The 27,659-nt window shown below is 47.3% G+C and overlaps 3 protein-coding genes and 1 long non-coding RNA gene across 4 annotated transcripts; 2 read left to right on the top strand and 2 right to left on the bottom strand.

Moving 5' to 3' along the window:
* Positions 1-7,398: 7,398 nt before the first annotated feature.
* LOC126494284 (uncharacterized) lies at positions 7,399-11,622 on the bottom strand. Its single transcript, XR_007589974.1, has 3 exons — positions 11,503-11,622; positions 7,860-7,935; positions 7,399-7,419 (listed from the first exon to the last, which is right to left on the bottom strand). It is a non-coding gene; the product is annotated as an uncharacterized lncRNA (long non-coding RNA).
* Positions 11,623-11,696: 74 nt separating this feature from the next.
* Polr1h (RNA polymerase I subunit H) lies at positions 11,697-16,150 on the top strand. Its single transcript, XM_050131538.1, has 4 exons — positions 11,697-11,981; positions 12,217-12,317; positions 12,488-12,597; positions 15,788-16,150. The coding sequence occupies exons 1-4, from the start codon at positions 11,846-11,848 to the stop codon at positions 15,810-15,812; spliced, it is 372 nt and encodes a 123-aa protein (XP_049987495.1). The 5' UTR covers positions 11,697-11,845; the 3' UTR covers positions 15,813-16,150.
* Positions 16,151-17,576: 1,426 nt separating this feature from the next.
* Ppp1r11 (protein phosphatase 1 regulatory inhibitor subunit 11) lies at positions 17,577-21,278 on the top strand. The gene is made up of 3 exons (XM_050131518.1): positions 17,577-17,805; positions 19,230-19,338; positions 20,082-21,278. Exons 1-3 carry the CDS (start codon positions 17,737-17,739, stop codon positions 20,282-20,284), a joined length of 381 nt encoding a protein of 126 aa, XP_049987475.1. The 5' UTR covers positions 17,577-17,736; the 3' UTR covers positions 20,285-21,278.
* Positions 21,226-27,002, bottom strand: Rnf39 (ring finger protein 39). The gene is made up of 4 exons (XM_050131517.1): positions 26,248-27,002; positions 24,471-24,493; positions 24,173-24,264; positions 21,226-22,570 (listed from the first exon to the last, which is right to left on the bottom strand). The coding sequence occupies exons 1-4, from the start codon at positions 26,608-26,610 to the stop codon at positions 21,990-21,992; spliced, it is 1,059 nt and encodes a 352-aa protein (XP_049987474.1). The 5' UTR covers positions 26,611-27,002; the 3' UTR covers positions 21,226-21,989.
* Between the last annotated feature and the right edge of the window lie 657 nt (positions 27,003-27,659).

Here is a 27,659-nt window from a genome sequence, read left to right as displayed (position 1 = left end):
GATCATTTGATGTCTTCCTTTACTGGTGTCCTGGTCGTCTCTTACTACCCTGGCTAAGATTTCAGGAACTGCCTTGAATAAGAGCAGAGAGAATAAACCAGGCGTGGTGCATGCCTGTAATCCAACACTTGGGAGGCAGAGGCTGGCAGATCTCTGCGAGTTCAGGTCAGCCTAGTCTATGCAGTGAGTTCTAGGCCAACCAGGGCTATATAGAGAGAACTTATCTAAGAAAAAAAGGAGGGTGGTAGAGAGAATAAACAGTCTTTATCTCATTCTGATTTTCAGGAAACGTTTTTCAGTCTCCATTGCCACTTAGTATAATGTTTGCTGTGTTTGTTTTATATACAGCACTTGTTATGTTGAGGTACATTCCTTCTATCTCTAGTTTCTTCAGGACTTAAATTTACCTAAAGGATGTTGGATTTTGCCAAAGGCCTTTACTCCATCTACTGAGATGATCCTGTAACTTCTTTCTTTACAACTATTATTTGCCATATTACATTTGTTGACTGGCCTAGGCTGTGATTACTTGATGTTTTGAGATGTGTGGAGGAAGCTGCTTTGTTCTTTGTATCATGTTAAGGAAGTCTTTGTCTTACCCCTCATGACTGGGGTATAAAAGAACTTTAAATAATAAATTTGAGGCGGATCAGGGAACATACAGATCAGTTGGGCTAAACATGACAATGGGTTTTTTAAATTAGCATACTACTTAATGGTACTCTGATTTTCTTACAATCTGATGTAATGTTACCCTTTCATTTCTAAATTTATTAATTTGAGGTTTTTTCACTGTTTTTGAGACAGGGTTTCACCATATATCCCAAGCTGGCTTGGAACTTACTATGTAGCCCAAGTTAGCCTTGAACTTCCAACAATTCTCCTGCCTCCACCTCCTGAGTATGTAGGTTTTATCATCATGCCTGGACTTACTCACTATGGGTTTATAACCACAATGGCATGGGAACAGTACAAGCACTAGGAGCAGGTTTGTTATGTGAATGAGCAACAAACATGTCCTGGAGAAAGCCCCACACATGAGCTAGAAACATAAGGATAGAATTGTTATTGCTCCTTTTTTCTTTTTAAAAGCATAACTCTAAGAAAAGAGAAGTAAAAACTATCAATGGTGTAAACTGTGTAAACAGGCCAGGTAATTAGTTTTTAGCATATTCAGTTATAGTCCTATATATCTTCGGGGATTAATTTAAAAATATCAATGAATAAAACTTCATTTCCATGAAGTAATTGTAAACAGTATCACTTATAAATACATCCTTGGGGGGCAAAAACTATCAAGTCTAGGTATCAACTGCTGTAAATCATAGGTGGGCAGTTGTCACTAGGGGTGCGGCAAAGGGCTTTGAGAGCAAGCACATGAGGGCTCCACATGGAAACTGATTCTCCGCTTTTCAGCCTGACCAGGTACAGGGTTTTCCCGTGAAGCCCAGTGGCTCCTGGCTCCAGATCACACTGTCTAAGCACTGCAATTATAGGCATTTGCCACCCTACCAAGCTTAAAATGTTTCCTCTCATGTTTTCTGATCTGAGATCCAAGGCTAGGGCTTTCCTCTAGGACTTCATAACCCTGCATCCTCTTTGGTTCATGTCTTCATAGTAGGAAAATGGTGTCCTTACCACTCAGACCATTTCTCCAGAAATTGATTCTCAGCATTCCATGTCTACTCCTGAGCCATATGTCCAGAATTTTCGGTTTTCACTCTCTTCCCACATTAGAGCAGTGGGGTCTCAACTTTCTTCTTCTTCTTTTTTTGTGGCAAGGTCGGGGGGCACAGGGTTTCTTCGTAGCTTTGGAGTTTGTCCTGGAACTCACACTGTAGACCAGGCTGGCCTTGAACTCACAGAGATCTGCCTGTCTCTGCTGTTCTCAACCTTCTTCATGCTGTGACCCTTTAAGACACTTCTGGGTACTTATGTGGGTGTTTCTGCATGTGGTTGGACTCAGCTGGAGACTGATAGGAGCAGTGTCTCAGTTCCTAAGACCATCAGAAATAAGTGTTTTCCATGGTCTTAGGTTATCCCCAAAGGAGTCATGACCCACAGATTGAGAAACCCTGCAGTAGAGACTAGAAATGAAGCCAAGTCCCTTATCATTTTCCCAGGCATTCCTGCAGCTGGGCATGGCCACATGTTGGACCTTGCTTCAGCACCTGGTGGTAAGGAAAAGCTGGAATTGCATAGAATGCATTTGACATTGCCACACTGAGTTTCATGGGGCAGCATAGAAGCTGTCTCAACCACAGTGACCAGCTGCAGAGTGGTCAGTGACTCCTGCGCCCCGTGAGTCCTGCATGGGATCTGATGCTGATGCGTTTGTGGGTTCTGTTCATAACTGTGATATCTTTTTTTTTTTTCAAGACAGGGTTTCTCTGTGGTTTTGGAGCCTGTCCTGGAACTAGCTCTTGTAGACCAGGCTGGTCTCGAACTCACAGAGCGAGAGCTGGGCGCCACCACCACCTGGCATAACTGTGATATCTTAAGCTACAATTTCACATATAAAGTCCCTTTATATATAAGCAAGAATTTGGATTCTAATATTTGTATGCAAAGCAAGAAACCATTTTAGGAAATTTCAGGTAGCAAGCATTCACAGACATTTGCTATATGAATTGTTGTCTCTTAAACTCTATCTATCCATGGGGAAACAAAATACATCTCTTAATATGACATTTCAGGACTGATGACACATGTCCTCTTCCCTTTTACTTCTTGAAAAAAATTAAATGCTCATTTGAAGCTCATCTCTATCATGTTTGATGTTCTGATCAGTAATATCAGTGGCCTCAACTCAAATCTTGTCCATATTTTTTCTAAGACCCACCATTTAGATGCTAACTTTTTTTTTTTTTTTTTTTGGTTTTGGTTTTTCAAGGCCTGGTTTCAATGTGTAGCCCTGGCTGTCTGGGAACCAGGCTGTCTTAAACTCTGAGATCTTCCAGCCTCAGAGTCGTGCTCTACCACATAGGGGGGCTCCTTAACAAGCAGGAAATCAACCCCCAAGGAATGCTGCCCAGCAGGGAACAAATCTTCCTTTTCTACAGGAAATTTACATTAGAAAAGGTCTCATTCTTATCAGTGAAGAGGGCACTTGCTTCAATCTGCATAACAAGTTTTTATTCATTTACCACACTTTCCCTGACCTCCTTCCTGTGATCCAACTCCCCTCCTCCTGCTCACTCAGTTCACTCTGCTTCCTGAGTGCTGGGATGAAAAACCTGTGCCACCAAAGCCCAGCGGTTGCTGAACATTTTTAAAGCAAGGCTTCACACTGTCAGACAGGCTGGTTTGGAACTCACGAATGATGGCTACTCTTCACTGAAAACTTGAGCAGATTTAGAGTCTCCTAGAAGATGCATCCCCAAGAATGTCCTTGAGGGTGTTTCCAAGAGAGAATTAACTGAACTTGGGTTTCACCAGTCCATGCTCTGGGGCGCAGACTGAATCAGAGAGGAGAAGGAGAAAGCCAGAGGAGGGCCAGCATTCCCCACTCTCGCGGAGCTCCAGCCACATGCCCCAGCAGTCATGAACCCACCAGGCCTTCCTCACTGTGATGGACTCAGCTCTCCTAAATCATGAGTCAAAATAAATTCCTCTTCCCTCAAGTTGTTTCTGTCAGGTCTTTAGTCGGGGAAGACGGGAAAAGTTAATACTGACCTTGAACTCTAGGAAATTGTCCTGTGTCTTCCAGGATTACAAGTGTGAATGACCACACCTGGCCCTGGTAATCACTTAGGCAATAGGCAACAAGCTGTGAGGCTGATACATATAGCCTAGAGGTTCCTGGTCTACATTCTTGACCATGGTATATGATTTCTAGAAATATATATTAAATTTGTTTATAGTTATTTTTGCACCCATATTCACCAGATAATTAAGAATTGAGCCATAATTTTTAGAGTTGTTATGCAGTATGGTTAGCTTCATAAAATGAGTTTTGTAATGTTTCATTTCTATTTTATGGAATAATTTGAGGAGCATTAGTTTTGTAGAACATTAGTTTAAGATGTGTTACATTTGTTTATAATGTAGAACATTTGTTTAATGATGCAAAGATATGTTGCATTCTTTTATGTTACATTTGTTTCATTCTGTAAAGCTGTGTTACTTTGCCAGCCTAAGAAACCTGATGGGTCTAATAAAGAGCTGAATGGCCAATAGCTAGGCAGGAGAGGAATAGGTAGGGCTGGCAGGTAGAGAGAACAAATAGGAAGAAAAATATAGGCTAGAGAGAAGAGGGAGGAGCGAGAAAAGGAAAAGGAGAGGAGGATACCAGGGGCTAGCCACCTAGCACACAATCAGCCATGGAGTAAGAAGGAAAGAGAGTTACCTAGAATAAAGAAAGGTAAACCACCCAGAGACAAAATGTAATTAAAGAGAAATGGGATAATTTAAGTTAGAAAAGCTGGCTAGAAACAAGCCACGCTAAAGCCAGGCATTCATAAGTAAGAATAAGTCTCTGGTTCTCTACTCAGCAACTATGAATTCCTACTTTCTCAACTTTTTGGTATCAAGAAAATAAACTAGTGAGCTTTTCCTGCCAAGATTGGACACTTGAGTTCAATCTCTGGGACTCATGTGGTGAAAAGAGTAAACTGTCTTACACAAGCTGTTCTCTGGCACACACAGACATAGACACACACTCACAAAATAAATAAGATCGATAATAAAGAAAATGAATCCGCTGGGCCGAGGAGCTGGCTCAGTGGTTAAGAGTACTGGTTACTCTTCCAGAGGACCCAAGTTCAATTCCCAGCACCTGTATGGTGGCTCACAACTGTAACTCCAGTTCCAGGGCATCTGATGTTCTCCTCTGACTTCCTTGGGTACCAAGTATGTCCATGGTGCACAGACACATATGCAGACAAAACACCCATATGCAAAAAATAAATTTATTTAAAAAAAATTAAGCCAGCTAAGATGACACATACCTTTAACGCCAGCCCTCTGGAGGCAGAGGCAGGCAAATCTCTTGTGAGTTCAAGTTCACCCTGCTCTACATAGTGATTTTCAGGACAGTCAGGGTTATATAACAGAAAGACCCTGTCTCAAAATAAAAAAAAAAAAATACTGAATGGGGGAAATAATCTGGTGCATTCACCTTGGTGAATAAATTCTCCCCATATTAAAACCTTGCTTCATGGCTTTCAATGAGCTCTGAAGATTGTGTCTGAAAGGCTGGGTTAACTCTAGAGTAATCTAAGCTAAGGGAAGGTGCTGCTTCAGTTGGTGGTAGGAAGTGATGAAATATGAATGCCTATTATATTCCCTTTTCTAATCTTTTTCCTTTTCCTCCCTTAGACAGGGATCCTTCTTTTGTACAGTACCTATACATACCTTATCATAACCCTTGCCATGTTACCTGGTGGCAGAGTGAGTCGCAACCATGAGTTCTTCCCTACTCAATGCCAAGGACTTCTCTTCAGGGTTGTGTGAAGTTTCTGCTGAATTAATGACTTTATTGTTGTTTTCTGTACACGGGGAAAGTCTTCTACAACATTCACTCATCTCCAGTAATAAACACAATGTCTAGCACATAGGAAGAGTCTCAAAACTAAACTTTTCATACAAATAAACTATATGTTCTAAGTCAGAAATTCAGGGACTAGTTAAAATTTCTCCAGTAAAAGCACCAAAGTACCCACCAAAGCGTAAGAACTGTAGTAACATTATTAAGTTAACGTTGAAAGTTGGAAGCAGGAAGAACCAGAGATCCCGGCAGATGAGAAAACCTTATTCACTACTATTGCACAACTAGGTCTTCCCAGCTGGGGGAGCTAACATGTCCCACAATGCTCATAATCCTCCATAAATCTGATGAGAAGTTGTTCTTACTTTAAAAACAAGAAAATGTTTAAAAAGATAAGCTGGACTGGCAAAAATGACTCAGTGAGGGCTAGAGAAATGGCTCAGTGGTTAAGAGCATTGCCTGCTCTTCCAAAGGTCCGGAGTTCAATTCCCAGCAACCACCACATGGTGGCTCACAACTATCTGTAATGAGATCTGGTGCCCTCTTCTGGCCTGCAGGCATACACGCAGACAGGATATTGTATACATAATAAATAAATAAATATTTTTAAAAAAATGACTCAGTGAGTAAAGGTTCTTGCTGCCATGCCTGATGACCTAGGTTCAATCTCTAGGTCCCACATGATGGAAGAGCACCAACTCTTGCAAGTTGTCCTCTGACCTCCACACTGACCCATGGTGGTACACACACACACACACACACACACACACACACACACGCACACACACGCACATATACCACAATAGATAAATATAATCCAAAATTTGTTGAAAGGACAATTTGAACAAACACAAAGAAATTAGAAATATCTAGGCAACCTTTCAAGCCCAGACTGTCTGATCACGATGGATGTATGTAATAGAAATACCACCACTCATCAACTTATGCAGACAACCAGAACACAAAAAAAACAGGTTCATAGAAGAATCAAGGTTTCAGGCCAGCCAGTGGTGGCACATACCTTCAATCCCAGCACTTGGGACGCAGAGGCAGGCAGATCTCTTGAGTTCAAGGTCAGTAGGATCTACAGAGTAAGTTCTAGGACAGACAGAGAAACCCTGTCTGAGAAAAAAGCAAAAAAGAAACAGTTTCATCACCAAAGCTCTGAAATTTTACTGATCCTTTAATTTTCCTATTTGAGTTCTCAAAAAGGGTGGCACAGCCAGGAATCTCCTTCCACACGGTTTTATAATTGTGCTCACTTCCTCTTCGTCCTGAGATTTTTCCATAAGAATATCCACTTTAATCCGACTTGTACTGGACGGCTGGAAAAGTGGGTACGCAACAACCCTTTCGAACTCCTTTATCTCTTTCTTCCCTCGACCGCGCCTCTCAGGTAGTGGAATCTGGCTCTGGCTTTTTCTCAAGATTGTTTCTTTGAGTCTTTGCTGGAGAAGCTCGCGCCCTCGAATCATGCGTTCTCGATGGTCTCTAATTTGGTGCAGCTCTCTCTCGTTCACCTGCCTTCTTCTCTGTGCTTTCGGGGTGCTCTGCTTTTCTGGCACAATCTTGGGGAGTATGGTTTCACTGAGGAGTCGGGTCTGCCTCCAGACTTTGTTCTTAAATTCTCTGGCCTGGCCTGCTCTGAGAATGTGCCTTTCTATCTGTTTCTTCTCTCTCTCGGGCACAAAATAATGCAGTTTGTGTCCCTCTGTGCTTGGTGGCGTTTCCTCTTCCACTTTCGTCTTTGTTTCCCCGCTGGTGTCTTCTTTTTTCATCATCTCCACTATTCTTTTATTATAGTAAGACTCGGCTTTTGCCAGCCAGTAGTCAAGAGAACGAGCTTGCTCCCTGCAGAGCGCTCTGCTCTCCTCTCGGCATTTCCGGGTCACCAAGTGTCTCGCTGCTGTAGTGTGCACACCACCAAGACTCTGTCAAAGTGAGGGTCAGAGTTTTATAATTTTCCCTTCAAACACATTTAAAAGCACTTTGCCCTCCTCAATACTATCAAGGAAGGAGTCTTGGTACATGTCTTAATCCCAGAACTCTGAAATCATAAGCAGATGGATACAGACACACACAAACACACACACACACACACACAGCATTTACATACTTCAGAGTAACGATTCAAATTTTAAGCTCCATGCTCCCAGGCAAGTCTGGTTGTTTTGAAACTACCCAGTACCCATCACCAATAAGTTACTAGGTTTTAAAAGCCAGACTCTGGACGTTGGTGTTGGGACAATTTCCAGGCGCGGAAGCTGCGCCAGAGGAGTACCACCTCAAAGTGCCGCCTGTGCAGAAGGATTTTAAACCCCAGGCTCCTTTTCTGGGTAACTCCAAACTGTACAGTCTACAATTTATTTACCAGGAGCCTTTTCTCCAGTGGAGACTGTTGACCTTCTGCAATCCTAGGGTCTTTGGATGCTTTTGCCCAAGCCAGTCTGGAAGATAAAAAAAACCAAAGGTAGATTGGAATGTGGGGGATGCCACATTTGCTCACCCATCCTCCCTCCCGGTCAAAGAACTCAAATATCTGGCCAACAGCAAAGGCCATTTCTCCACTGAGAAACCACTGACTTTCCCACGGTGCAAAACGATGAAGGTCATTCTTTTCACGTGAACTAAAACCAGACCTCTCCTGTGGACTCAGTGTGAACCACTCAGAATCTTGTACTTGGGACTGAAAGAGGGGAGGAACAGGCTCTTTGGTGAGGGGTGGCCTGAGGACTCCCAAAGCAGACTGTTCAGTCTCAAGGCCTCTTTTGTCCTCCGAGGTAACTCTAGGCTCTCGTTTTGTCAGCTCACTGTCTCTCTGCACTTTATCCAACCAGGCCCTTTGTGCCTCTATCAGCACATACAGCATCTTTGCTCTGTTTTGTTCTGAGATTCTATTCTTGTTTGGTCTGTCCCTCTGGCAAACATCCTTCACCCTAAATCTGTTTTGAGACTATTCCTGTTGAGACCCTGCAGGCAGAGCTTTGTGGCCCTCTGTGTTTGTTTATCAAGCTGACGGCACAAGTGAAGACCACTAAGGTTTTATGAGTCATTCCTGCTCAAACCTGAGTTTACTGTGAGGTCGCATTCAGGCCACTGAAGCTGACTAACACACAGCATGGGATCCTCAAACTACAGTCAAAAGCAAAGGCTTTGAGGACTGAGAGGAAAAAAAACTGAGCCATAATTCTATTTCCTCAACATATGCTGCAGGGCAAGCCAACTACAGTTTCCTTACTTATAAAGTACAGATGTAAGACAAGAACTACCTCTCAGGGTCATAAAGAACAAGCGTGGTTTAGTGTAAAGAGAGTACATGGTACATTCTCAGTAAACATCAGCTACCTGCCCGTTACAGGTGAGCCCCTTGGTCTCTAGGAGTGTTCCTAGTATACCTCATCAGAGATTCTCCTTCCTCTGCAATTTCATTTGAAACTTAAAAGTCCATCACTATTGGGGGCTGGAGGATGGCTCCATGATTAGGAGCACTGGCTGCTCTTCCAGAGGACCTAGGTTCGAGTTCCAACACCCACATAGCAATTCATAACCATCTGTAACTTCAATTATAGGGGACCAGACTCCCTGTTCTGACCTTCATGGGCACCAGGCATGCAATGTGGTATACATACATACATGCAGGCAAAACTCTCAAAACAAATAAAAATATTTGTAAAAGCTGATCACTATAGTATGGTATCTATGGTCATAATATAACATTTTAATATTGAAATTTAGAAGTATATAAACTATAAGGCAAAACCACAAGCAGTTGTTTATAATATGGAAGAGGCTCTAAAATATAATATTTTGTTCCACTGACTTCTTATATATTCCTTTAAGAAAAGATTTGCTTATTTCTATTTTTTTTTTTTTTTGTTTGCTTTTTATTTTTCAAGACAGGGTTTCTCTGTGTAGCCTTGGCTGTCCTGGAACTCACTCTGTAGACCAGGCTGGCCTTGAATTCACAGAGATTTGCCTGCTTCTACCTCCCAAGTGCTGGGATAAAAGGTGTGCATCACCGCTGCCTGTCTTTATTTCTATTTTTAATGTGTTCTGTTGCTTTGCCTACATGTGTCATAACATGTAGTGCACTCAGAAACCAGAAGAGGGCATCAGATTCTCTGGAACTGGAGTTAACAGTCGTTAGCTGCCAAGGGTTACTACTAGGCCATCTCTCCAACCCTTCTTAGACACTCTTACTTGCTCATAGTTAGAGATTGAAAAAATTACCATCCTAGAACTTGACATGGAGGTTTCATGCCTGTAATCACACTTAGGCTGAGACAAGAGGAGTACTATGAATTCTAAGTCAGCTTCACTATGAGACTGCCTCCACAAAATAATGACCACCTCACTTGCATTTCTTCTTTATAAAATATTTATTTTTACTTTATAATATGAACGTTTGTGCACCACTTGCATGCTGTGTGTCTGTGGAGGCCCAAAAAGGGCATTGGATCTCTTGGAACTGGAGTTATAGACGGCTGTGAGTACCCATGTGATGTGGATGCTGGGAAGTAAAGCAGGGTCCTCTGGAAGGCAGCCACTTCTCCAGCCCCATACTTTCATTTCTTGCACAAGGCATCCAGTGGAGTACTATGATTGTTAAGTCTCAAAATTAGGACTGTTTAGTATCACACAGTAGCTATCATAATTTAACTTAGTAGTAAAGGGCTTACCTACCAAAGCACTGGGGTCTACCCCAACAGGCACGCACACACCATATTTATTTTAGAAACAGGCGTTTATTACATGTGGAGACTGGCTTAGACCTTGCTCCTCAGCCCAAGATGGCCTCAAACTCACAACCCTCCTGACCCAGCTTCCCTAGTGCATGCACCACCACACAGGCATGCTGCATTTTTTCCTTAGAGCATGTACCTATTATATCCCTGTAGACTTTATGTCCCTGGCTCAAACACCTACGAGTGTACTTTCTCTGTATTCTAACTATTAATCTGTATTAAAAGAGAGAACACAGACTTCAACTATGCAATCCCAGTCTCAGCTCCAAACCTGGCACGGGTGCTCAGTTCTTATTGGATAGACAGAGCTTTTGCTGGGAAAGGAAAATCGTGCCTTACGCTGTTTGTGTTCCTTTACTGCACTAAAGGCAACAGTCAAACCAAGTGGCTGTCTGACAAATGTCAAACTTTAAAGGGAAAGTGGGGTTAATTTCAATTTCTAGTTTGAAAGAAGACAAGGGGGTGAAATTTAAAATGCCCTACTCACACAGGGCTCGGCAACAGAGCTTTATTAGACAAGCAAAATGTCACCCAATTTCACCCCTAAGTAAAATGACAGGGTCTAAATAAAATGATGTCCTTTCGACATCTTGCTGAGGGTTTTTTGAGAAACCCTCTCTGGAAACAAAACAAAAAGACCAGCTTTAGCATGGCAATCAGGTTGGCTGCTGGAGGGCTGGGAACACCGTCTTCAAGCCGGTCCTTCTTCGGCTCACTAGTTTATTCCTTACTTTGTAGCCTTTAGGTGAACGAAATACCTACCCCATTGTTCACTTAGCGGATGGCAAGTATTTAAACACGGGTGAATGGGAACTTAGGGGAGTGGAAGTGGTCAGCCAGTGAAAGCCAAACCTAATCCCTAGTAAATCAAAAGAGGCGCTTTTGATTAATGCTAGCCTCCGTCATCTGACAAGAACCCAAGGAGAGAAGAGCCCTAACCTCACTCGTTCCACCACTTCCAAATCCCTAAAAAATCCTTCTCGAATGTCACCGTCACCATTCATCCCCTGCTCGGTTCGCAGCCGATTCACTCAAGTGCTCAGGGCAGCAACCGGCAGGGGGAGGCAAAAGGAAGCACGAGGATGCTTCTTAGCTTTGCTTCTCGCTCTGAGCGGCCGCGAAAGGCGGAAAACGTCTCGGGAACCGGCGGGAGCTGTAGTCCTCTTAACCCGAGGGTTAATCAGTTGCTCTGGAAAAACCAGTCCATTTTTTTTTTTTTTTTGGGGGGGGGGGGCTGCTAAGTGTAGGATTTCCTACGGAAGAACAGACCAGGATTTGCGCGCAGAGGGAAAGCAGCGGGCGGTCCAACCCTGGCTACTCGCCTTGGCGGAGCCGACGTCACAGTTACCGGACCGTGTGCGGCCTCCAATTCCCTTTCGTTAGAGATTCGCCTCCCTCCCTAGCGCTCGCTCGACCAGAAGCGCCACTAATTATGACGTCACGGCCCAACAGCCGCCCGGACGCGAGGGCGCTCTAGGCCGCCGGGCGCACTCGCTGCCGACGCCCCGCGAGCCGGCGCTCTAGCCCTCGGCTGGGCTCTGGGTTCTCGTTGCACCACCTCCAAGGCAGGACCCCTGTGTCTCACTAATAAACTTCCCTTCGCTCATCTGCCATGGAACTGGCCAGCCCCCACTCCAACTTTCAATCAGACTTGGATTTCTGCCCGGATTGCGGCTCGGTCCTGCCGCTGCCCGGAGCTCAGGATACTGTCATCTGCCCTCGCTGTGGCTTCTCCATAGACGTGCGAGGTGAGGGGTTAGTACCACCCAGCCGAGGGTGCAGTGGAAGGGTCCGTGCTGGGGTGGTGGGGGTGACTTCAGCACTGGTTGGGCTTAATAGGCGAGACCTAGAGCAGGAATCTGACAGCCGGACTGATCCAGGGGGGAAACTCGAGTGGGGTATGTGACCCACCTGCCAGAGTGTTGCTGGGACTTGTGGCCTCCTCCGTCTTTTCTAATGTTAACTTTTTCACTTCCTGGGCAGATTTCGAAGGGAAGGTTGTGAAGACCTCGGTTGTGTTCCACAAACTGGGGGCGGTCATACCTACATCGGTGGACGAAGGACCTGAATCCCAGGGACCAGTGGTAAGTTGATAAGAACTGGCTCCCAAAGAACAATGGTCAGGTGACTGTGGGGACCTGGTTTTGCACTCCTCCATTCCTGGAGAATTTCTGGGAGGTGTAATAGTTTGATTGCTGTACAAAGCAGAGACTTATTGTGATTAGGTCTCTATAACCCATCTGCTTCGTCCTAGGTTGACAGGCGCTGCCCTCGATGTGGTCATGAGGGAATGGCGTACCACACCAGACAGATGCGCTCAGCTGATGAAGGACAGACTGTCTTCTATACCTGTGTCAACTGCAGGTGAGAATCTTCCTCCCCTACCCCTTCCCGCCCTTTCTCTGTGCAAACAACAAAAGCAGTGACAGGCTGGTACTAAGTATTTCATTTGGTCCAGTCCATAATAGGGAGGCTTGTACCCCTTTTTTTATTACTTGTGTTTTTTGAGATAGGTGACCACTCTATATACCCAGGCTAGCCTTGAAAGAACTCTCACCCAACCAGACAGCCCAGGTTGGCCTCTTTTGTTTGTTTGTTTTTCGAGACAGGTTTCTCTGTTGCTTTAGATTAGAGCCTGTCCTGGAACTAGCTCTTGTAGACCAGGCTGGCCTCAAACTCACAGAGATTCACCTGCCTCTGCCTCCTGAGTGCTGGTATTAAAGGTGTGCACCACCATCGCCCGGCTTGCCTCTGCTTCCTAAATGCTGAGATTCTTGCATTTGCCACTTCACCTGACTTGTTAAAAAGATGTTTTTGTTTGTTTTAGTTATTTGTAGGTGTTTTTAGGTGCATATTCAAATAAGCAGGAGATGTTAAATCCCCTGGAGCTGGAGACACAGGTAGTTGTGAGCAGTTGGATGTGGGTGCTGAGAACTGAACTTGGATCCTCTGCAACAGTGTGAGCTCTTAACTGCTGAGCTATCTGAACAGCCCCCTTACTCTTTTGACAGCCAGTGAACTAAATCTTTTAAGATAAAGGAAAGCTGGGTGTGGTGACCTGAAGGAGGATTATTCATTCAAGGCCAGCCTGGGCTACACTGAGACTCAGTCGCACACACCAAAACCTACCTGGCAGGAAATTTTAAAACACAGACATTGGTTTGCACAGTGGTATGGTATGATGAAATCTTCCACCACAAAAGGGGTGACTGTATATAATTAATCTTGCATGATTCAAAGAACATGGCCTGAGTAGTTGTCTAGTTCCACTGTAGAACATGAGCATGTGGCTTTCTGTATTTTTGCTTCTTGTTATTGTTTTCCTCCTTCCTGGGGTACTGCCAGCTTTATTCCAAAGGAAGTGCTCTGCCCTCCGCTGTACCCTGAGCTCGCTCCTGTTTGCACTTTTCCCCTTTCTTTTTTATTTCCTTATCCTCCTGTTTCCACCTCTCAAATGCAAGGATTCCAGATTACAGGCGTGTGCCACCAGAGCTGTTTCTTCTGGTGCTGAAGATTCAACCCAGAGCTTCGTGAGAGCTACATAAGCATTGTACCAAGTGCTCTACATGTCCAGCCCCTGAGTAGGCTTTCTGAAGCTGAGAATTAAACTTATCGGCTGTTACCTCATTGCAGCGTGGCTTGTCCCCCATGCTCTCAGATTAGTTATTAGACGTCCACAGTTCTCATCTTGTCCCCTGTATCTTCTATCCCGTGTCTGCTTATATTGTCTTCTGGGTCACTGCTCCAGGCCTTTCCTGCAGATCATTAGGTCTGCCTTCAATCTGTATGTGTACGTGGTGGTGAGGGTGTATGATGTATGGTGTATTCGTGTGTATGTGCACATGTATTTGTGCAAGTGTACATATGGAGGCCAGAGTTAGGCACTGGGTGGCTTCATCAAGTGTCTTTATCTCTCGGGTTTCACTATATTCTTAGTCAATGTGGAACTCTGTGTAGACCGGGTTGGCCTCAGACTCACAGATAGCCATCTGCCCCTGCCTCCAGAGTGCTGGGATTAATGGTGTGTGCCATCACTTGTCTTTTGAGGCAGTCTCTGAGCCTGGAGCTCAGGCTGGGCTGGCTACTCTATGAGCTTTGGACATTCATCCTTGTAGTGGCATTTCATCTGTATTTTAATAAATAAGTCTTGCCTGACGATCAGAGAGTAAAACAGCCCCTCTGGTCAGCCTTACAGACAGGTAGTGGTAATGCACACCTTTAATCCCAATAGCCACACTAGATGCCATAGAAACCAGGTGGTGCGCGCCTTTGATCCCAGAACTAGAGAGGATTGTAAAATGGGAGGAGACAGCACTCACACACTGTCTCATTCTGAGATTCTTGGAGGCAGGGGCGCCATTTTCGGACTGAGAAGAGGGAAGAGCCACTGGCTGGCTGCTTTGCTTTTCTGACCTTCAGGTTGAACCCCAGTTTCTCTGAGTTTTTATTAATCGTGCTTCACATCCTGTCTGTCCTTGTCCCATGCCTCCCAGTCCAACTGGAGTCCAGTCTGTGTATGTGGCCATGGCACCAGCATTTTCTTTATTTTCAAATGGGTGCTGGGAATCCAAGCTCAAGTCCTTGTGTATGTGCAGCGGACACTTTACCACCTGAGCCATCTCCTCAGCCCCTGAGTTACTGCTACATTTTTCTTATTTTTGAGTCTCAATTATTTTATTTTTAAACTACTTTTTTCAAACCTCATGAATCATCTGAACAATTTAGTCCATTAGTCATTTTAAAAATTTCAATCATTTTATTATAACATTATGTGTATGAGTGTTTCCCTTACATGTTTGTAAGTGTGCCATGTACATGCCTGGTACGCACAGAAGCCAGAAATATGTCAGATTCCCTGGGACTGGAGTTACAGGTGGTTGTGAACCACCATGTGGGTGCTAGAAATCAAACCTGGATTCTCTGCAAGAACAACGAGCATTCTTAACCCTGAACCGTCTCTCCGGCTCCCATTAATGATTTTAAATTGCTCCTTTTACTTTAAATTTGTATTAAATATATTAGACGTGTTTCTATGTGTGTGGTAATTTCTGATACCCAGTTTTTTGTGGGTCTGATGCTGTCTATTTCTGATGACTTTCTCATGGTACTTTTTCACTTTGTAAATTTTGACTGTATGACTGAATTTTGGTTTCCTGTTTTGGAGGTGAGGGGGGGTTAAGACAGGGTTTCCCTGTAGCTTTGGAATTTGTCCTGGAACTCTCTGTAGGCCAGGCTGGCCTTGAACTCACAGAGATCCGGCTGTCTCTCAAGTGCTGGGAGTTAAAGGTGTGTACCACCTTTGGTTTCTTAAGGTCTGGATGAATTCTGCATTTCCGGCATACGTAGGGTTCTTTGAGATAGATCTCTGTCCTGGGAAATTTTTGCACACTTGAAGGTAATAATCCGGTATTAGTTACATTAGAGTTGAAGGATTGTTTAGGGGAAGCTCACCCATCTCTGTCGTAAGAAAAAGTCCTTCATGGGTTTTTATCTCATCTCACACTGCTAGAAATTCTCTTTGGTTAAATATAATAAGTCCTTTCTTTCTCCATAGGTTTCAGGAAAAGGAAGATTCTTGATCTCTCCTGGCAACTCAGCAACACTGCTCCTCCTCTGGGGAGGTGAAGACAGTCCTTTGAGGCCTCCCTCCCCTCTGGGTACAGTGCTCTGTTCTCAGAATAAGATTATCACCCCCAGCTGGGCGGTGGTGACACACCTTTCATCCCAGCACGCTGGAGGCAGAGGCAGGTGGATCTCTGTGAGTTCGAGGCCAACCTGGTCTACAAGAGCTAGTTCCAGGACTGGCTCCAGAGCTACAGAAAACCTGTCTCGAACCCCCCCCCCCCAAAAAAAAATCATCACCCCCAAAGCATTCCTTCCCCAAGCTGAATTTACTAAAGTTATATTTTCTATGAAACTTTGACGTTGTGTGTGTTATTCATAATCTTACTCTGGCCAGGCTCGTGGCATATGCCCTGTAATCCCAGCACTTCAGGGGTAGAGGCGAGACAGTTTCAAGCTTGAGGACAGTGAACTGTGTAAGGAATTCAAAGCCAGCCAGAGCTATGGAACAAGATGCCTAAAACCAAAAATAACAGTAATCCGTCTTACTCCAAAAGGAAATTGAAATGACCTAGGATATGGCTGTAAAAAAGAAAACAAAACTGTAAGGATAAAATAATGGAGTCTGGAATGAAGCTGTTTGGGTCTGGGGTAACTCAGACATTCACCATGACCATGAATACATTTTAATAAGAAGCTTTATTAAATTCTGGTACTAGATACTCATGGTACCAGGACTGCAACCAAGAGCATTCCCAAGATGCAGCATCCAGTCATATCAACCCAAGGCTTATAAAGTCAAACCCCACAAAATTACATATATTCTCTCTACAAGGAGGCAGGGTCTAATTTTAATACGTCTTGCTGTTGAGCAGAGTTTGATTACAAAAGCAGAAATAGCAGTTAGTCTTATGACCTGCTGCAGATTTTACAAGATCTGTCTATTTAAGAATAGTTTTTACAGAGTGGTGGTGCAGGCCTTTGATCACAACACTTAGGAGGCAGAGGCCAGCCTGGTCTACAGAGCGCGTTCCAGGGCTACACAGAGAGAGGGGAGGAGAATAGTCTTTAACTTTGGGAAAAGGGAGAGCACTGAGAACTGATAAGGTAAGCTAGGGGCTTACATCTTTGAGGCATTTTTTGTTTTCCCAAGCATAGTAACTCTAACTGTAATGTTAATTATCACAAAATCAATACAAATAAAGCAATTAGAGGTATTGAGAGATTAAACAAAATTTAACCAGATGTATTTGAATGTTGCCCTGCCCCGCAGCCTAGCCGTCGTATTCCTCAAACTGGGAGCTAAATGGCAGTCTGGGTATCTCACCACATGGTTGGAAAATTCCAAAGTTTAGTGTACCCTCGCTCCAGGACCAGCAGACAGGCAGAGGACTAGTACCCAGTACATTTCCTGCTCCTGGAAAACCATTTCTCGACAGATGATAAGAAAACGGAACTTGGCTGAGTCCCACTTACTGTTCTACCCAGGCTTACTGATAAAGCAGACAAGGGAAGGGGTGCACATCAACCTCACTTCCTCGGCGACCCGCAACCCGGAACTGCCCCTCCTCCAATGAACTTGGGACCTAGGCCAGTTGGCCCCCGCCCCTCCGTGACGTCACTTCTGCTAACTGCGGCGTCTGCGCAGTGCTACAGTACGGCGGAACTAATCTGGTGACGCCTGCGCTTTACTCAAGCGGTGCTGGGGAAGGGAAACTGGGTCCTGCAGCATGCGTCACACCCGGAAGTGAAAGGCCGGAAGTGGGGTTGGACAGGTTGTCCCCAGGGGTGGGGAAGAAGAGGCCCTGGAGGAAAGGGGGAGAAAAAGAAGCCAGAGTATCCTGGCCACTACTCCGAATCGTGTACCGAATCTCTTAGCTCTCAGAGGCGCAGGAAAAGGGAAGGGTGTCTCATCCCGCTTCCTCGCTTTTCGCTTTAGCCATGGCGGAGGCAGGGGCCGGGCTGAGTGAGACCGTCACTGAGACAACGGTTACCGTGACAACCGAGCCCGTGAGAAAGGCGGGCGGGGGGCCTTTAGGGGTCTGGGAGGTACTGGGAGGGGAACAGGGGTTTGGAAAGTTGGAGGGTTTGGGATCTGGGACATGTGGGGTTGACTTAGGAAAATCGAAAGGGAATGGGATGTTTGGAGCGGCTGAAATCATGAAAGTGGTCAAGGAACCTTTAATCCGCAGTTACAGTTAGGGCATAGATGTTAGGATTTGGAGTGGGGGGTCTGTGTATGTAATAAACGGAAACTGCGTTGAGGAGCAAGGAGGATACTAGGAAGAAATGAAAGGCCATTTGAGAAAGCATGGTTTTGGAGGCAAACGTAAAGAACGAATGCTTACCGATAGATAGTCATGGAATGGGTGCCTGTTTAAGTGGAGGAAATGAGGAAAGAAAATAAGGTGAAGGTAGTTTTGACAAGTCAGAGGGGAGAGAGGCAAGTGAGCAAATAGATTTTTTGCAAAATCAAGTTAAATTGCTTTTGAAGGGAGAAAGATGCGTTGAGTTTAATAATGTCTGAGTTGCAGGAGCTTAGAAGGTTAGTAATTACTACCAGAGATGCCAGGGTGTTGGAGAGCCCTGGACTTGAAGATGAGAGAGTTACCAATGACGGCTTTCTTTGGAAGAGGACAGTCTTGGGTTCTTGTTTTATTTTGCTTGTTCAGATGTATGAGGAGGCAGAAGCCAGCCTTGGATGTTTCTCAGGCACAGTCTATCCCCCTTTATTTCCCCCTAGTTGATTTGAGAGAGAATCATTTTTTCTGGAGCTGCCCAAATCAGCTAGGCCGGCTAGTGAGAGATCTGCTTCTCTGGACATCTCCAGAACTGGGATTGCAGACATACACCACCACTACATCTGACTTCCTTTTTAAAATATGGATTCTAGGAACCAAACTCAGGAAAGCTCTTTGCCAACAGAGCTTTCTCTGTAGCCCTGCTTTTTTTTTTAATTTTTATTTTGTTTTTGAAAGAAAAGGGACTGGCTTCTGTCTCAGTCTCCTAAGTGCTGGGATTACATGTTTGTAATAAGGTGTATGGAGAAAGAAAGGGAAGCTGAAGACCAGCCACAGGGAACTGAGAAAATAACTTTCTTGTACTAATACCACCAAGGATGATGTAGAACAAAGACGAAGAAACAGGGAAGGTTGTGTTTTTTTTTTTTTTTTTTTTTTTTTTTGAAGACTTGCAGGCACCTTCCCAGGGTTAAGAATTGTCTTTTTTGCATACTAGTAGTTATCAAGAATAGGAATTGATATTCCTCATGAACTGGTCAAAAACACGTTCTGTTTTGGCTCCCAGCACCTGGCTCCTCCAGTGACATGGTGTGTGGTACTGACTGAGCCAGGGAAGAGAGAAGAGGTTCCTTGGGAAACAGGAAAGGTCAAGAGGAGATTAGCTAGATGGGCCCATACCTCTTCACCTTACAGGAGAATCGGAGCCTAACCATTAAACTGCGGAAACGGAAGCCAGAGAAGAAGGTGGAATGGACGAGTGACACTGTGGACAACGAACACATGGGGCGCCGCTCATCAAAGTGTGAGTGCTGGCGGCCTGGCGGCCGGAGCCCCTCCCTCCCAGATGCCACAGTCCTGAGCCCCTCCCTCCCAGACTCCTCAGTCCCTAGCCCCTCCCTCCCAGATGCCACAGTCCTGAGCCCTCCCTCCCAGATGCCTCAGTCCCTACCCCTGCCTCCCAGGTGCTACAGCCCCTAACCCCTGCATCCCAGATGCCTCAGTCCCTACCCCTCCCTCCCAGATGCCACAGTCCCTAGCCCCTACCTCCCAGATGGCTCAGTCCCTAGCCCCTCCCTCCCAGATGCCACAGTCCCTAGCCCCTACCTCCCAGATGGCTCAGTTTCTAGCCCCTGCATCCCAGATGCTACAGTCCCTAGCCCCTGCATCCCAGATGTTATAGTTTCTAGCTTCTGCCTCCCAGATGTTATAGTTTCTAGCCTCTGCCTTCCAGATGTCTCAGTCCCTAGCCCCTGCCTCCCAGATCCTACAGTTCTCTTATTTTCTTGGTTGGAAAGGAAAATAGATGGGGGTGATAAAACTATGAGTTAGCAAGTCTGTGGGGCAGGCCATGACAGTGGGAGAAAGGGGCTTCTGGTTCCCTGAAGAGACAGGAACATGGGTGCCTGAGTCCCTGCGGTGGGCGAGGGGGGGACTAAGAAGGTCGGATTCTGGAAGGTAAGAGCAGACAGTGCTGTGGAGGAAATGGAACGGACTGAACATTGTATTCTTCATCCTTTTTAACTGGTTTCCTCCCTCTCCATCCAGGCTGCTGTATTTATGAGAAACCTCGGGCCTTTGGTGAGAGCTCCACCGAGAGTGAAGAGGATGAAGAGGAAGGCTGTGGTCATACGCACTGTGTACGGGGTCACCGCAAAGGACGGCGTCATACAACCCCAGGACCCACCCCAACCACTCCCCCTCAGCCTCCTGACCCCTCTCAGCCCCCTCCAGGACCTATGCAGCACTAAACCCCTCTCCCTGTTCATATGTCTGCCTGGCCCCAAATGTATCCATCTGGCTACACGGGGACTCAACCCACGGTCTGATCCCTTCTCCTGCCCCCTCCTTCCCTCTCCTGCCTGATAGAGAAGAGGAAGAGGAGGGTGGATAGAGACCCTGGAATTCTGACTTGCTGCTGTTCCAGAACCCAGGCTTCTGGGTTCTCCCAGCCCCTTTTTCCCTACAGTTTCCCCCCCCCCTCCCCCGTGCCTGGGATCCAGGCATCTTGGTCTCAGTTTGTCCCTTTGTTCTCACTGCCAAACTACCTGTCCTGGGATCCAGTTATCTTGGCCACCTGCACCCTTAGCTTGAGTCCCAAGCTCTTAAACTGGGTTTTCAACAGTCCCAGCTTCCACTGCCAGGACCCCACTCAGATTCCAGGCAATCTTGCACCCCAGCTCTGCATATAATCCTGGCTACGGTTCTTCCACTAATGCAGTTATCCTAAGTCTTAGTCCTTGCCTGTGGGATTCAAGGATTTATGGAGACCAGACCATAGGGTTCCCCAGCCCTTCCACTCCTACATACCCCTTCTGACCCTCAAAAGGAGTTAGGAGAGGTCTTTGTCAGTCACATCTATAATGGAAAGTGGACCCCAAAATAGTCATGACCTGAATATAACATTTCTGACAGAGCTGGCTGAGACCAGTGACTTAGAGCCAATGATATTCTCAACCTTTAATCTTTGAGCTTCAGCGTTGTTGTCCAAGGGGCCTGGGTCTCTAAAAGGAAAGAGGGAGAGAGCAAAGAGATGAGGGACAGGCCCCTGCAGAGCACTCCTCCCTTTCCTGCCTAGGCTTTGATGTCTCTACCAACCCAGGTGTCTTGCTCTCAGCCCTCCCCCACTGGTGCTGGCTTTGTCCTCCAGGCCTCCAGCTGTGCACAGTACCGAGATCAGCAAAGCCCATGCCACCACTGAGATCTCATTTATTGCCACAGATGCACAAAATAAATAACCTAACATTACACAATGTGTTAAATACAGCCCCATTTATACACATGGGGAGAATGGGAGACTATACAAGGATGTTTCTGATGCCTGGGTTGCTCCCAGGTTGAGTAGGGGGGTAGCACCATTGGTTCTTTTGTGTGCAAGATGAAGTTCCAAGAAGGTGTTTAAATAAAGGAAAAAGGCTATGAGCATAAAAAAGTCATAAATGTAGAGAGTAGACTGGCTTGCATATATATCCCAAAATTTATATTTTAGGCTTCGGATCTGAGGGCCTTAGGTTATGAATTAAGCATCTTATTTTAGGAGGACTTTTCTTGAGGGGAATCCTCAGAGTGGACCTCAGAAGGCTCCAGCCTTTCTGCTGCGGATCAAGCCCTGAGCCCTTTGGGATTAGAGGTAAACGCAGACTGTTTCCCAGGACTGGTGGTGCAGAGTCTTTCTCTATCCCTCCCTGCCTGGAATGATACAGAAAGGGAACTCAAAAGGTTGGGTTAGGGCATGGAGACACAGGACCAGACTGGCTTAAAGGCACGGATGTACAAGCCAGTTTGAGGTCTTGCTTTGGGAAAAAGAATGTAAGTTGGTAAAGGGTGCTTATTAGTACCCCTGCTGCGACAGGTGTACAGACATGATCAGTGAAATATGTGGGGATTTCTGCACCTGAGAGAAGTGGCCTCAAGGCATCCGGTATAGGCTAGGGTAAGAGGTAGGGGACCAGACGCTCAGCCTTCTCCAGGCACAATGCGCAGCGGAGCCTGGTGATCATAAGTGCACAGCAGCGGGAAGATGCGCTCCCCGAGTGGGCCCGGCGCCTGGAAGGCGAAGAGCAAGTCCAATGAGCGGCCGTCATAGAAGGCCACACGGCCCCGCTCCCAGTCCAAGTCCACACGAATGCGCTGCGGCGGCGGCCTGGCGCCGCCTAGCAGAGTGGGTTCTGGGGCCGTGAGCGCCCATAGGCGGCCGCCGCGGCCCTCCACGGCCCATACAGCCTCGGATGGGCACAGCTTGATGAGGCCCTTGCGCGTCACGGATTCCCCGGCCGCGCCCACGGCATAGCAGCTCTCCCCTGCGTCCTCATCCTCCGAGGTAGAGTCTCTGAAGGACGCGCCCTCCACGGTCTCCACCTCCCAGCAGTGGCGGCCTGAAGCGAAGCCTTGCGCACCCAGCACGGCTGGGAGTTGGTCGAAGCGCGCTGGACTGTCCAGGGGCTCTGGCGTTCCAGGTGGAGCCAGACTCACGCCGCGGTAGTCAGAGGAGATGAGCAGACCACGGTGTGCAGTGCGAGGGTCAAGCGTCAGGTCAGCTGCAGAAGAGAGGCAGAGGAAACCCCACATGAGAAGTTTATAGAGTCCAGAACGAGAAGGGTAGGGAAGAGACCGCGAGGGCACCTAGGAGAAAGAAGTGCTTGAGTTCCCTAGACAGCTCAAAGGGCGACTGGGATCAGAAAGAACTAAGGCACAGAGCAGGTGGAGGCAGGCTACCGGGCGCTATGATGCACCACTTTTGTGGAACTGTACTTGGACAAGGACCATGCTAGTCCAGGGCAGGGACCACTGCGTGGAGACAGGAGAGAAGACTGTCTGGTTTCTGGTGTTGGTGGAGGGTGAATAGCTGACTGGACTTCTAGGGAGAATGAGGACTAGTACTGCAACCATCTACAAGCCGGACTGTGGGGGTACACGCCTTTAATCCCAGCCCTCGGGAGGCAGGGAGGCAGAGAGGGCAGCTCTCTGTGGGTTTGAGGCCAGTCTGCACAGCAAGTTCCAGACCAGCTATGGCTACATAGTTATGACCCTGTATCAAAACAAAATGAAACATAAACCCTCGAATCTGTAGCATCTGGGTGGAGCACGGGAGCCAGGTCAGTAAGACTACTGAGAGAGACTGATACTGGATAGGAACCAACTTGATTAAAGGAGGGGCAAAAGGAGGACTCCAAGGTATCCAGTAAAACCAGGCCACTCACCCTCGTAGGGGTGGGAACCGGACAGGTCCATTTCTATGAAAGGTGCAGCCAGAGAAGAGACAGGGATCTCCAAAGGTGCCAGAAAGACCACTAAGCTTATAGGTATGGGGTGCTTTAAGGAAATACTTTTTGGATTAGGACCAGTTTGGATTAAGTGGGATGGATATGTCACTAAGGGGTAGGTATGGTAACACATGGAGAGCTACCTTGGGAATGGGCAAAGGCATAGGAGACGCTGGAGTCTTGGGACCCTTCTCACAAAGAGCAATGGGAGACGGTGGCAGCAGAGATTCCTGGGGGCAATCTTGTCTTGTTCGGGTGCACACCAAAGAATAAGGCTATTTTTCTGAGTTAAACCATGCCTCCTGGCCAGGTGTGGTGTAACAAGCTCATAGCCTCCACACATTAAAGGCGGAGACAGGAAGGACCAGAGTTCTACACCAGCCTAGGACACATAGGAAGACACTGTTTTAAAAGGTGTGTGTGTGTGGTGGGGGAGGGGGAGTTTCAATTTTGTTCCCTAATTTGTTCCTGAATTTACCCTATGCAGGAAAAGGATTTTCCCAAAGGTAATCAGGTAAGAACTGAGATCATTAGGGTGGACCCAGATGCAGTATGACTGCCACCTTAAAAGGGAGAAGAGACACTTGGACACAGAGACAGGCACATAGAATAAAGCCCAGGTAAGACTATCTGTAGGCCAAGGGAGTGCTGAGGCTTCCGGAAGCCTGGAGAGAGGCAGGGAACAGATTCCTCCAGAGCCTTCACATTCCTACTTCTATATTTTGAAGTGTGGAGGTTGCTCAAGTCGCCCATTTGTGGCACTTTGTTATTTTGGCCCTAGGAAATCGAAGCTGATACGGATGCCAAAAGGGGCTTGACCATTTTTGACAGCTGACAGGGAGCAAACAGCACAGATCCCGCCTCCTCCCTCCTCACCTGTCAGTCTGTGGAGCATGTTTTTCACTACAGGGTAATCTTCAGGAAGGTCCTCGTCTGAGATGGATGACTTGGGTGCTGGGACCTCAAATCTGCACAGAAGAAGGAAGGGTCAGGAAGTTATCAGCCTTCTTGTCTTTTGATGATGGTTCCGAGGACCCCTATTCCTAACCCACTTGCTCTTAACAGAAACAGGTGTGGCTATACTCCAGAAGAGACAAAGATCTGGGCCTGGAGAGGAGGTGATGGTTACTGTTGCAGGTAGTTGGAAGGAAGAAACAGTGAAAATGGAACTCACCGCCTCCACGTCTTCCTCATATCCTGGTATGGGCAGAAGAAAACATGGATGTGAGTGTCAGGTTCATATCGTGAGGCATCCTCCCCTCCACCTCAGGCTATTGCTGAGTGGTTGTTACCCCTCCCCACCACTTCTTAAAATGGTCTTTCTTTCCTCCCTCTGCTCCATTTTTCTCTTCGGTTCTCCCCGCTTTTTTTCATGGCCTTCCTTTCTGCTCACTCCAAAATCACCTTCTCCTCATGCTCTTGGGTTCTCCCTTCCTCAGCCTCCACACACCAGCTTCTTGCGTGTGTTCCAGACAAACGTCCACCCCTTTACCATAAAAAGGGAACACACACTCATATTCCTTGAGTTAAGAGTTGTTATATAAAAGCCTCCCAATAAAGCTGCTTCCCCTCTTAAAAGCTCGGTGGCGTTTATTGGGCTCTTTGTTTTATGTCATCTTTACCCTCAGGTCCCTGAACTCAGAAGCGTCCCAAGAGGCCCTTCAGATTTCTAAGAGAACCATGACAGCCAGAAGAGGGCGCTGGATTCTCTCCCCTCCAAACACGGGTTGCCCTCCTGAGAGGATGGCTGGCGAGGCCAGTGTGGCGAGGGAGAAAAGAGAGGACGGCAATTACACCTAGACTAATTAGGTCTGTGCAGTCTTCAAAGGGCGGAAGCAGGACCCAGAGCAGGAGGGCTGCTAAGGGGAAATAAACCAGATGCGATACCCTCGAGGTACTGCAAGGAATGGGAGTGGTTGATGTCCAAAGGGGCCCAGGGAGGGCCTAGTGGGGAGATTGTAGGGTTGTAACGTGGAAATCAGCCAGAGGCCTGCCAGCTGCTCACCCGGACCTCGCCTCCGCCTGTTTCCGCCCCTGCCTGGGGACCTGGGAGGAGTTGAGAACAATAACAACTCACAGCTCAGCTAGAGCTTGTGAGGGGAACCCTGCCTCACTTGCGAAGTTTGCATCTGCCCAGCATGCCCCCACCTCATTTGCCAGTCTCTTCCTTTCCCATCCCTATTTTTCTGCACCTGGTCTCAACTTTGTCTTCAGTGACTCTGTTCATTCGGCCCTATCTCCACCCTCCCTGGGCTCCTCCTCGCCCAAACCCGGGTGTCTGTTCGCGTCGTCCCCTTCCCCCTTCCTGTCTCCCACCGGTGAGCCCGCTTAGTCCCGGCTCCAATTTCCATGCTCCTTGCAGGCAGGAGGCTTCTGAGCGTCCTGTCTACCACCAGCACAGTCGTTTCTGCCTCTACAACATCTTAACCTCCAGCTCCACTGATAAGATTCCAGGCGTCTGTCCGTCGTTGTCCTCCTCCTTTCCCGAGAAGTGTCAACTCCTTAAACTTTTCCTAACTTCCTTTCTCAAATTGTTCACTCAAGACTTGGGTTCTCTCTCTCTCTCTCTCTCTCTCTCTCTCTCTCTCTCTCTCTCTCTCTCTCTCTCTCTCTCTCTCCCTCCCTCCCTCTCTCCCTCCTTCTCTCCCTCCCTCCCTTCCTCCATTTCCCCCCTTTTTTCTCTTTCCCTCCCTCTCTTAAAATTTATATTTTAAATTCCTCTCTCTTTTCTATGTAACCATCTCTGGGTTGGAACTCGCTTTGTGTGTACCAAGATGGTCTTGAATTTGCAGCAATCCTTCTGCCTCTGCCTTCCCGGTGCCAAGCTGTCTACTACCTGTATTCCCTTTAGGGCTTTAGAGTTAAAAGCACAGCGTCCACCTTTGCTAGGACACCCACAAACCTCTTCTTCACCAACAACCTGGACCCGCGAAGAAGGCTGACCTCCTTACCTCTCCGTGCGGGTCCAGGCAGCCCATGGTGGGGATGCGGCCCCCGCGTCGTCTCCCAGTCCGGGCCCCCGGTTCTGCCAGTTTCTCACGCAGTCCACGGCTGATGCGCACCTCCACTGCCAGACGCACGTTGGACCTCAGGCTGCGTCTGGGACACGGCTGGCCACAGCAGGGGCAGGAAGGGGGTGCCGCCTCCGAGCCCGGCGCCGCCGGGGTCCCCCAGCAGCGCGCCAAGCACGCACGACAGAAGCTGTGCTCGCACGCCAGCAGCACTGGGTCCTCGAAGGGGCCCCCGCACAACGGACACGTCGCCAACTGCTCCATACGCTCCACCAACCCCGGGCCCAGCTCGGGAGCCTCCATGGAAAGCCGGGGTCCGGACGCACCCTGGCCCGCGACCGCGACCGTAGCAGCCGCCCCCGCGGGCGCAGGTGGTGAACCACCCCCGCTGCGTGCTGACTCGAAGCCCCTCGCTGCGCCTCCCTCATTCACTTCGCACCTCCTCTCTACCCCTCTCCCGGGCTGCCTCGCTTACCCAGATCAGACTCAGCGCGTCTCCTCACCACGTCAGGTTTTATAGGGAGGGAGGAGGCCCCATGCAAGAGGTAAACAGCAAACCTTGCGTAATGCCCCATCTGGTTCTCCCGCTTTCTTAGTTAGGTTTTGGGGAACAGAGTGTAGAGACTGAGATACCTAGGTCCCAGAGCTTAGAAGGTGAGCACCAGGGCATGCTCTGTAGGCAAGGTGGCAATGTTGGATTTGGTAGACCCCGTGAGTGATTCCCTGAATAACGCGAATCACCCCCTTAGCCTGTGGTGTGTCTTTTGGTGGGCAGGGTGCCCAGGCTCGCTCTTGGCATGCGTTGCCTGCATCGCCAGAGAATGAGTCATCACAGGTGGTTGGCACACCTACCTCTGGGGGTTAGGGGCCCCGGAAGCTCAGGTCCTGGACTGTGTGGCTCTGGCAGGCCTTTGAGTGTTGGCATGTGGCTATCACTACTGGCGCCTCATCTTCCTGCCTTGCCTATTAAGGTCTGGGGACACCCAGGGTTTGGGATAAGGGCTGGAAGCAGGCGCCTACATTCCTGCCTCTCAGGTTAGGGTTCCGAATTCTCTCTCAGTCCCCTTCTCTCCAGAAGTTTCTATTTTTTCTATTCTTTTCCTTTGTGTTCTTATTTTCAACTTTCTCCTTTTTTTTTTTTAACCTGACAATTACCTCTATCAACTGCTGAGACCCAAACCTGGATCATCAAGAGTAGACCATACCTAGATCTTCTGACTGTGCTACAGAAGGGAATCGACTTGCCTGTTTTGTTTGTTTGTTTGTTTTAAATTTATTTTCAATTTAAATTGCAGAACCCGAGAGCTCCATTCTGCTTTCTTCTCAGATCTTTTCTTGTACCTTTGTCTCAC

The sequence above is a fragment of the Alexandromys fortis genome, unplaced genomic scaffold (assembly GCF_014885135.2).
Source record: "Alexandromys fortis isolate MF-2015 unplaced genomic scaffold, M_Fortis_MF-2015_v1.1 scaffold_372, whole genome shotgun sequence".
In the NCBI taxonomy this organism is placed as follows: Eukaryota; Metazoa; Chordata; class Mammalia; order Rodentia; family Cricetidae; genus Alexandromys; species Alexandromys fortis.
The sequence above is the reverse complement of the archived record's forward strand: the minus strand, read 5'-3'. Positions and strand labels throughout refer to the sequence as shown.